This window comes from Myotis davidii, unplaced genomic scaffold (assembly GCF_000327345.1).
Source record: "Myotis davidii unplaced genomic scaffold, ASM32734v1 scaffold1206, whole genome shotgun sequence".
NCBI classification, from domain to species: Eukaryota; Metazoa; Chordata; class Mammalia; order Chiroptera; family Vespertilionidae; genus Myotis; species Myotis davidii.
In genome coordinates this window covers 46,996-58,095 of record NW_006297217.1, presented here as the reverse complement: position 1 = coordinate 58,095, position 11,100 = coordinate 46,996, and the positions used below count along the sequence as shown (strand labels likewise).

Sequence of the window (11,100 nt, the reverse complement as noted above, 5' to 3'; positions counted from 1 at the left end):
TGTCTCCTCCTGTCTTTTAATTTTTTTCTCCAATTGCTGTTCAGTTTGGGTGTGTTTTGTTTCCCTGTCTTCCAATTTTCTAATTCGGTCCTCCGCTTCTCCTAGTCTACTGTTGAAAGTTTCAATGGTGTTTTTTATTGCAGCTATATCACTCCTCATTTCTTCTTGGGTCTTACTTAAGTTGTTGACTTTTTCATCTGTTTCTTCTAGCTTCTTGCAGAGGTTGTCGATTTTTTCCTCCATCCGGTTTATGCACTCTAGGACCCTTATTCTGAATTCTTTTTCTGTCATGTTGCATGCCTCTGTTTTACTTAGTTGCTTTTCTGGCGAGTCCTCTTTATCTTTCTTTTGGGGTTTCTTTGTCTACCCATGTTTGATCTCACCGACATATCTAGATGTTGAGTTATTCAGAGGATGCTCCTTGGGTGTCAGTGGCTCCTCGGGCTGAAATTGCTCCTTGGGTGGTTGTGGTAGCAGTTGCTCCTCAGTTGGCAGCAGCTCCTCTGGTGCGTGCTGTTCACAGCCATGGTGGCTCCTTTGGTTGGAGGGGGGAAGCTTCTCACACAGCTGCTGTTCCTCAGACAGAGGTTGTGCTGATCACGAGGCTGCTGTTCCTTGGATGGGGCGGGCTACACACGCAGCTGCTACTCCTTGAACTGGGGCGGACTTCTCACACGTCTGCTGTTCCTTGGATGGGGGCTGGCTGCACACTGTTGTTGTTCCTCTGATGTGGTGAGCTGCTTGTGGGACTACTGCTCCTTGGACTTGGACAGGTTGTTTGCAAGGCTGCTGCTCCTTGGATAGGGGTGGGCTGCTTGCACAGCTGCTCCTCCTCAGATAGGGATGAGCCACTCACCCAACTGCTGCTCGTCAGACAGGTGCAGGCTTTGTGTGGCTCTGCTCCTTGGACCGGTGTGTGCTGTGCAGAGCTGCCACTCCTCAGACGTGGGCGGTCTGCTCATGTGGCTGCTGCTCCTCGGACCAAGGTGGGCTGCTGCTGCTCCTCAAATGGGGATGGGCCACTTGCAGAACTGCTGCGCCTCGGATGGGGGCAGGCTGCTCACACAGCCGCTGCTCCTCGGATTGGGCAGGCTGCTTGTGCGGCTGCTGCTGCTTGAACGAGGGCAAGATGCTTGTGCAGCTGCTGCTCATTGGACTGGTGCAGGGTGCAGGCTGTGCGCAGCTGCTCCGCCTCGGAGGGGTCGGGCTGCTTGCATGGTTGCTGCTCCTCGGACGGGGGGAGTGGGCCGCTCACACAGCTGCTCCTCCTTGGACAGGGGCAGGACACATGAGCATGCTGCTCACGTGGTTGCAGTGCCTTGGACTAAAGCGTTGGGCTGGTCAGAGGGGAGCGTGCTTCAGAACTCACAGGAACCTGCGCCGAGGGTGGCTGGATTCTCGGTGACCGTGGGACCACAGCCGAGGTATCAGGTCCCTGGCAGGGGTGGCTGTAGAGTCCCAAGTGTTACCTGAGGGCACCCTGGGTAGAGGTGAGGTTGGGCTCTCAGTTGCATCAGCTCTCCCCTTCGAAAAGGCCAGGCCTCTGAAGAGGAGCTGGCCTCCTGTTCCTGTTTGCAATGGTAGCAGAGGCTGCCTAGTTAGGCTAGCCCGGTTAGCCTGCCCCCGAAGGTCCTGGGGGGTCTAACTGTGCCTCATTCACACACACACACACACACACACACACACACACACACACAACACACTCCTCTTTTTTCCCTCCCTGCTGCCTTCTTCCTGCCTCTGTAGCTGGGTCTAGAGTGTAATTGACCCGTTCCTTAATGAAGTCTCCTCTCCAGGTGTCTGCTCTCTAGCACTTTAGCTAGACAGGATAAAATTCATCTTAACAAGACATGACCCAAAGGGAACAAAGCATGAATGTACTCACAGCACTGATAACGCCAATATAAGCAACCACCCGAGAAAAGATAATTGGGGGAGAGAAGAGAGAGCACAAATGATATCTAAGAGAGAGAAAAAAAGATAGGAGAGAAAAGAAAACGGAAAAAAAAAAAGAGAAAATATATATATATATATAGAGAGAGAGAGAGAGAGAGAGAGAGAGAGAGAGAGCGCACACCACAGAACCAATAGATAAACCAAACAAATACATACAAACACCAAACACCCAGTAGGGAGGGTGAGGGCAGAATCTGTAGAGGCTGAGCTGATATACAGGAAATAAGGTTAAGAATTGGATAAATATGGGGAGTACCTCACTTCAGTATAGAGGAAGTAGAAAAGGGATGAGTAGATAAGAAGAGACAGAAGGGGAACAAAATAATATATTTACAAAAAAGTGATTTAAAAAATTGTATAAAATAGAAAATAACAAGTAAAAATAAGATAAAATTGAATGATTAAAAAATAATGTGAAAAGAAGTAGAAAATAAAGCAACAAACAAAAAGGGAAAACAAAGAAAAAAAGCAAAAAAAGAGCAGCAAACAAAAAAAAAGGAAAACAAAGAGAAAATAAAAAAGAGCTAGCGAAATAATAATAAAAAATAAAAATGAAAAATTGAAATGCCATTCCTTTGGCTGGCTTAAGATCCTAGTTTTCTGGAATGTCTGTGATTTTTTTTTTCCTGTTTCTGGGACTGAAGGTCCCTCTATAGACCAGAGCCTGTTAACTCCCAGAGCCTAATCAGATTTGTTTAATCCTTCATACCATTCAGGATGGAATCTGGGTGTGGCTGAATTCCTTGCCTGGGGGCTGGAGGGGGGAGTTATATCCTCAGGAGAAAATGGCTGCCCAAGTCCTGGGCTCAGGTATGACTCAGCATTCACCTTGCTGCCACCTCTCCTGGACCCCCTTCTCTCCCCAGCCTCTCCCCAGATTCCACTTGTCCACACCTTCTCCCACTCCTCAGCATGGGTGAGTGTCTATATCTGAAATGTCCTATGAACAGGGTTCAGTGAAAACAAACAAACACTGGCCACAGAAACGAGGAAGACTGAGTCTCTGTAAGCTCCTCTCTTACCAGCACTGCATGGTCTGGTCAGTGCTTCAGGCTGCCCCCTCTGGGCTCAGTCTTTCGTAATTATGGCACCCAGATCTCAAATCCCCCAGCACCAACAGTCCTGCGAATCTCCTTTCCCTAGTCAGAGGCTGTACCTGTCCCAAGGGACACGGCTGGGTGCCGCGAGGTTTCCGTCTGACCCTCTGGGCTCAGAGATCTGACAAACTTTCCTGCCCAGACCTGGTTTTTACCTTTCCAGGGGAACTCTGCCCTTCCAGGCTGCAAACTGTCTCACCAGCTGAGTGTCCTTCACCAATTCGGGACGGATGTTATTTGTTTCAGCTGCTCATTCTATTTGCTCCAGGACAAGCCCTGGGACGTGTCTGCCTATTCCGCCGCCATCTTCTTACTTCCTTAAGAATACTTTTTATTCTTCATTTTTCCATTATGTATTCCTTTCTTTCTCTTTCTTGTCTTCTTTTTCTCCCTTTCCTTTCTTGCTTTCTTACCTTCTATGGGTGTTCCCTCCTCAAGCCCTCTTTCCTTCATTCTCTTTATATTTCTTTCTATTTTGAATACTATAGTCAAAAGTACCAGATTAATAACTATTTGTCATTTATAGCAGTGGGCTGTCGTGATTTAGGAGTGTCTCATCTAAGTAGGGCCTTCATCAGCATTCTGAGTTTCCCCAGAATAATCTTAGTAGAGGGCAATACATTATTTTTACAAGTACACTTTAAAATTACTTCAGATACCAGAATGAACCTAATGTTTAACAGGTTGCTCTGAATGTCAGTGGACTGTAGAAAGGTTCCATGATATGACTGTGCTTTGACCTTGATTTACCTCATACTAAGATTATGCTTGTATAGCAGAAGTACTGAAGTAGAATGAGAGTGGATACCCCAAACATATCTGCATATTTGCTTGTATATTACTTATAACGTCTTCATGTCTTAATTTTTTTATCTAATACCCCCACTACTATGTATAAAAACTGTATAATATGACTTCACTAGTTTATAAAAATGTTTACTCATAATATGCCATTACAAATTATAAATTGAACACACAATTGATTTTAACTGTCTGTGGTTACAGTTATATATTTCTGAGGGGCATAATTCAGGAGTAATTTTTATATAAAGAAGGAAAGTGGTGCAGAAGACCAGAGAAAAACCAAGCCAAGCTTAGAGAAAGGGAGTTACATTTTATTATTAAATTCTGTGCAGGGCCAGAGAAAGATGTGTCTTTCAAATTCTGGCTCCTCAACATGGAGGAAACTCTCTTTACTTATACTTTTTCCAGTCCTTTGTATACCAAATTTGGAATGAGACTTCCAGGCCTTCTGAAAAAGAAGGCCTCCATACTGGGAAGGGGCCATGAGACCATATATCAAGGCCTGGCCTAGTGTCAGCACTGACAACTCTGTCTGAGGCATAGTTTATGGCCTCTCTGGAATGGGAGTAGTCTCATTTTCCTTATTATTTAAGCAAGCAAGCATTTACAGAAGCCATACTGTCAGGTTAAAATTTCAAACAGCAGTTTTTATATAAGATGGATGCTTCAAAAGAATCTATACAGTGTCAGAAATTTAAATCACATTGTGCTTTAGCTGAATGTTTAAGAGAAAATGTATATGTAAGAAAATAATTTTAAGTATTTTTATTGTTATTTGCAAATTAATCACTGAGATTACCTTTACTAATAATACATACTCATTAAATTGTTTTGTTCTGGGTGTGCTTTTAAAATTTAAAGTCTAAACAGTCATTTATGGTTGCACAAATATACTTCCTCATGGCCCCCACCACCCAAAGAAACCTTGATTTAGCTGTTTTCTACATTTTATTTTTATTTCAAATTAGTGACTTTGAAAAACCACTGATTATTATATATATTTAAAATCTTGTAGCTAACCCGTAATATTGTAAAATAAATGTTCAGTTCATTGCTGAGCAAATTCTAGTGTTAAATATTTTTTTCAGAAATAGTACCACAAAAGACCTCTAAGAAGTGGCATGAATCTCTGAAAAGTGATCAAGGATAAGAAAATTATCTTCCCTTTCTTCTCTCTGGGATGTCCAACAATGTCAATGTTCTTCTCTACAGGGTTGTCATATTCAGCTGAAATGAACTTGAAGATGAACTTTTATTACATTTACATTTTAAATTGGTTGTGTAAAGTTTAAAGTCTCAAAATATAGAGAAATAACGTAGTAGGACATTGAAATTATTTTTAAATATACTGAATATCATAATATATTTAGTTATTATACAAAAATAGTTATTTTTCTTTTCTTTTCTTAACCTTTTTTTTAAATTTTATTTTATTTTTAAAGTATTACAAATAGTAGTACATATAGCTCCTTTTTCCCCATTGACCTTGCCTACCCCCAGGCACATGCCCTCACCCAGTATCTTGCGTCCATTGGTTATGCTTATATACATGCATACAAGTCTATGCCAGGTCCCTTGAAACAGCAAGGATGGACTGGCTCCCAGCACTTTGGTTGATCTCTTACCGCCCCACCAACCCTCCCCTGCCTTCCTGCTATAGTTTGACAGTCTGTTCGATGCTTCTTTGCCTCTGTATCTATTTTTTGTTCATCAGTTTATAATGTTCTTTATATTCCACAAATGAGTGAGATCATATGGTATTTATCTTTCACTGACTGCCTTATTTCACTTCAATGAAAATATTGAGCATGATTAGAAAATCAGTTTTCTAGGACCTTGAAAATTAAGTATTAATGTTGATATTTTATTTATAAAACAATTTGGGCTTATAGCTTTCTTTACTTATAGAATAAAGATATAACCTACACAAAGTAAAACTTACTCTTTGGATCCTTATGGTGATGGAATTATTCTGCATCTTATTAGCATCATTGTCAATATTGTGATATTATAATATAGTTTTTATAAGATGTCACCATGGGAGAAACTGGGTGAAGGGTAAACAGGATCTCTGTAGTATTCCATATAACTGCAATAAATTTGTAGTAGTCTCAAAATACAGAGTTTAAGAAAAATTACTCTTTCACATATAGTTTTGCAAGCTTTGACAAATGCATACAGTCTTAAAACCATCACCATCATCAAGATATTAAAAGTTCCATTACTCCCTTCCAAATTTCCCCATTATAAGTTAACTAGAGGCCCAGTGCATGGGAGGCGGGGGGACGGTCCCTCAGCCCAGCCTTCTCCCTCTCACAGTCTGGGAACCCTCAGGGGATGTCAGACTGCCGGCTTAGGCCTGGGGAGCAGGCCTAAGCCATCAGTCGGACATCCTTAGCACTTCTATGGAGGCAGGAAAGGCTCCCGCCACTGCCGCTGCACTCGCCAGCCGTGAGCCTGGCTTCTGGCTGAGCAGCGCTCCCTCTGTGGGAGTGCACTGACCACCAGGGGGCAGCTCCTGCATTCAGCATCTTCCCCCTGGTGGTCAATGCGCATCATAGTGACCGGTCGTTCCACAGTTCTGTTGGCTTGCATATTAGCCTTTTATTATATAGTCCTCTCTTTACCCATAGACAATGACCAATCTGCTTTCTGGCCCTATGCTTGCCTTTTCCACAATGTAAATAAACTTTAGCATTTACAATCTTTTGAGTTTGGCTTCATTTACTTCGTGTAGTAAATTTGAGATTCATCCTTATTTTTGCATGTATCAATAACTTTTTAAAAATTGCTGAGTGGTGTTCTATTTTATAATGATGCTATGGTTTGTTTGATCTCCAATCAAGGGGCATTTGGGTTATTTCTTGTTGAATTCATTAGTAAGGGATAAAGCCACCATAAATATTTATGTACAGGTTTTACGTGAACATTAGCATTTATTTCACTTGAGTAAATACCAAAGAAGTGGGTTGCTTCGTCATGTGGTAAGTTTAAGTTTCCCTTAATGAGAAACCTCCAAAATGTTTTCCAATGTGTCTGTACCATTTTGCATACCCATTAGCAGTGTAGCTCCAGTTGCTTTGTATATACCCATTATTGTTACTGCCAGCATTTTTTATTTTAGCTCTACTAATGGGCATGTAGTAGTATCTCATTGTGGTTTTAACTTGCATTTCCTTAATAACTAATGATATTGACCATCTTCTTATGTATTTATGTCTTTGTATATGTGTCTGTTCAGATCTTTCTTCCATTTAAAAAATTGTTTTCTTATTATTGAATTTCTGAGTGTTTTAATATACCCTGAAGTACAAGTCATTTATCAGATATGTGATTTGAAAATGTTTTCTCTCAATGTATAGCTTCTTTTACACTTACTGAATGGTAACTTTTGAAAATCAGTTTTTTATTTCCATGAAGTTCAGTTTTCAACATTTTTCTTTTATAAATTATACTCTTGATGATGTATCTAAGAAATATTTTCCGAATCCAAGATCACAAATATTTTCTCTTATATTACTTCTGGAAATTTTACAACTTTAAGTTTTACATTTCACATTAATTCCGTGATTCATTTTGAATTAATGTTTATGTATAGTTTGAGGATATATTTTTATATCAATATCCTATTGTTCTGGCACCATTCGTTGAAAAGACTGACATTTCTTCATGGAATTGCTTTTAAGCCTTTGTCAGAAATCAATTCACAATATATAGCCAGTTTCATTATAATGCAACACCTGTGATCTTAAAAATTATTGCATTATGCATTAGTGCATAATAAAAAGAATAAAGCTTATGACAAAAATGGGGTTAGAGGCTTAGCAGTAATCTAAATAACCAGTGACACATTTGAGAAATATAGGAAATGAATAAAAATGATAGCATTGTTTTACATGTTCTAAATTATTAAGGTTACATAAATACTACAATAAACATGCTACCTTAACTTGAAAAATCCTTAAATTTGCTTGTAGAATTAATGTAAGAAAGTTTGTAGTTTGTACATTATTATAAAGTAGTGGAGGGTAGATTATCTGGAATTGAGAGGAAAGTGTAGCACTACAGGTCAACAGAATGGCTCATAACACACATGATGAGCTGAAATCGCTGGTAGATGTTGTGGTGTGTGTATGTATGTATTTCTACATGGCTTGGATCATCTAGGTGCAGTTTTTAGTGTTTTATCTAGGGCTTCTTGCAAACAAAATTGCACATGAAATTTGAGATTCAAATTGTGTTATCCTCAAATTGATTCCTAAGGTATCAATTCCATTGGATAAAATTTGCATTTATAAAACAAACATTATAGCAGAGCTGACTGTATGTGTCAGTCTATTCTTGGATGCTGTCCTGTTCATTTATTTATATCTACATGTCTAGCTTTTCTTCATTACCACACTGTCATGATTACTGTAGTTTTATAATAAGTACGGAAGCTAGTTAATGTAAGTCCTTTGAATTTGTTATTCTTTTTCAAAATTGTTTGGCTATTTTATTATCTTTTAATATAAATTTTAAATTCAACTTGTTGATTTCTAAAAAATAAATCTTGCTAAGAATTTTATTAAAGTTTAATTGAATCTTTAGATCAGTTTTGGGGGAATTGACATCTTTAACAGAATTGATTCTTCCAAACCATACACATAGTATATCTTTCCATATACTTACATCTACTTTGTTTTCTTTCATCAATGTTTCAAATTTTCATTGTACAGATTTGCATATACTTTGTATATTTAGACCCATGAATTTCAAGGGTGTGTTTTTGTTTGGTTTGGTTTTGGTTTTTTGGCAGTATTATAAATGGTATTTTTAAAATTTCAACTTCTAATTTTTCATTGCTAATACATAGAAATGAGATTATTTTTTATGTATTGATACCTTTAGTTCTTTGAAGGCATTAAACAAAAATGGAAAAACAACAAAGCCAAAGCAAAATAAACTTTTTCAATATTTTAAAAAGTTTAAGTTATTACCTCTTTTTTTGTCTTACATTTTAAACACTATGACAGCTTTGGTTTAATTATTGTTGTCTCAAAATTGTTGAATGATATTCAAGTATAGACATGAAAATATGTTTTGAGATGATATGTAACTGGAAATCTTTAAATGCTCTTATTATTAAATACAACCTATTTTTCATTATTTGTATCATAGCTTAAGAGTAATTACAATCCATCCATGAATAATTTTAAGGTTTAAATACATAATTTTGTTTCTTTTGGTATTTTCTATTTTCTGAAGATCTTCAGATATATTTTTTGTGTAACAATGTTATTACAGATTTTGGACTCAGCAAAGAATCAGTAGATCAAGAAAAAAAGGCCTACTCATTTTGTGGTACGGTGGAGTATATGGCTCCTGAAGTAGTAAATAGGAGAGGTCATTCCCAGAGTGCTGATTGGTGGTCATATGGTGTACTTATGGTAAGTAGTGCTATTTTAAAAAATTCTGATAATATAAAATTAATACTGCTTAGAACTTTAATTTATTATCTATCTTTTTAATATAAAAGAAAATATAGAATTTTAATTTAAAATTTGTGAGATGTCAGGTGAGAATAGAGTTCTAATAATTCATGATTATCATTTAAAAAGTTGTGTTTGTCTAGCTGTTATAGGATATGAATTAGGATTTTGGTGTTCTGATTTCTTTTTTTCTTCAGTTTAGTAATATTTATTTAAAAAATGTTAATGTTCACATAATTGCAGGTCCCCTACACTCCCTCACTTTGCCCACCTCCACCCATCTGTGCCTCCCCGTTCCTTGGCCTTCATCACCTTGTTGTTTGTGTCCATGGAGTGTGCATATATATTATTTAGCTAATACCTTCACCTTCTTTATCCAGTCACCCTCCCCCACTTTTCACAGGCACCAACCAGACTGTTCCATGTATCTATGATTCTGGTTCCATTTTGTTTGTCAGTTTATTTTTTTCATTAGATTCCAGATGGTATTTGTCTTTCTCTGACTGGTTTATTTTGTCTAGCATAATACTCTCCAGGTTCGTCCATGCTATTGGAAAGAGTAAGAGTTCCTTCTTTTTTATAGCCATGTAGCATTCCATTGTGTAAATGTACCACAGCTTTATTATCCACTCATCTGCTGATGACACTTGGGCTGTTTCCAGATCTTGGCTATTGTAAAAAAATGCTGCAATAATCATAGGGGTGCATATATTCTTTCTGCTTGGTGTTTTGGGATTCTTAGGATATAGTCCCAGAAGTGGGATTACTATATCAAAAGGCAGTTCCATTTTTAATTTTTGGAGGAAACTCCATACTCTTTTCTACAGTGGCTGCATAAGTCTGCAGTGTGATCAACAATGCACTAGGGTTCCCTTTTCTCTATATCCTTGCCAGTGCTTTTTGTTCATCGGTTTAGTGATAGTAGATACAGAAAACAAACTGGTGGTTACCTGAGGGGAAGTTGGTGGTGGATGGGTGAAAAAGGTGAAAGGAATTAAGAACTACAAAAAATAAGTCATGAGTGTGTTATAACACATATAACATAGGGAATGCCAATAATATGAGAATAACTTTGTACAATGATAGGTGTTTACTTTAAAGGTATATAAATGTTTATCATTATGTGATATATCTGAATCTAATTTAAGATTGTATTTTAACTATAATAAAAAATATAAAAAATCTACCAGTTTTTAGATTTCAGAAAACTATGTTTAGTAAACATATGGCATTTTACTTATTACAGAATTTAATACCTTACCATATATTTTATTATAGTCAAACTAGAGGCCCAGTGCACAAAAATTTGTGCACTCGAGGAGGGAGGGTCCCTCAGCCCAGCCTGTGCCCTCCCTCAGCCCAGCCTTAGACCCCTCGGGAGATGTCCACCTGCTGTCTTAGGCCTGTTCCCCCAGGGATTGGGCCTAAGCTGACAGGCAGACATCCCTCTGGAAGCCTAGAAGCCCTCAGGGGATGTCCACTTGCCAGTGGGGAGCAGGCCTAAGCTGCAGTCAGACATCCTTAGCACTGCTGAGGAGGCAGGAGAGGCTCCTGCCACCACCTCTATGCTGGCAGCCCTCAGCCTGTCTTGTGGCTGAGCAGAGCTCAACCTGTGGGAGCGCACTGCCCAGCAGGGGCAGCTCCTGCATTGAGTGTCATAGTGACCAGTCATTCCCAGTCATTGCCGAAACCAGAACCAGCTCTCCAACATCCCCAGAGGAGTCCCAGATTGCGAGAGGGCGCAACAAGGCTGAGGGAACCCACCCATACAC

At 38.9% G+C, this 11,100-nt stretch overlaps 1 protein-coding gene across 1 annotated transcript in view; it reads left to right on the top strand.

The window, feature by feature from the left end:
* Positions 1–11,100, top strand: part of RPS6KA6 (ribosomal protein S6 kinase, 90kDa, polypeptide 6) — a gene marked incomplete at its 3' end in the record, with an annotated part of 162,078 nt that overhangs the window by 105,641 nt on the left and 45,337 nt on the right. The window contains exon 9 of the mRNA XM_015569967.1: positions 9,144–9,286. Within this exon, the coding sequence (XP_015425453.1) occupies positions 9,144–9,286 (143 nt within the window). The remainder of the gene's footprint in view (positions 1–9,143; positions 9,287–11,100) is intronic.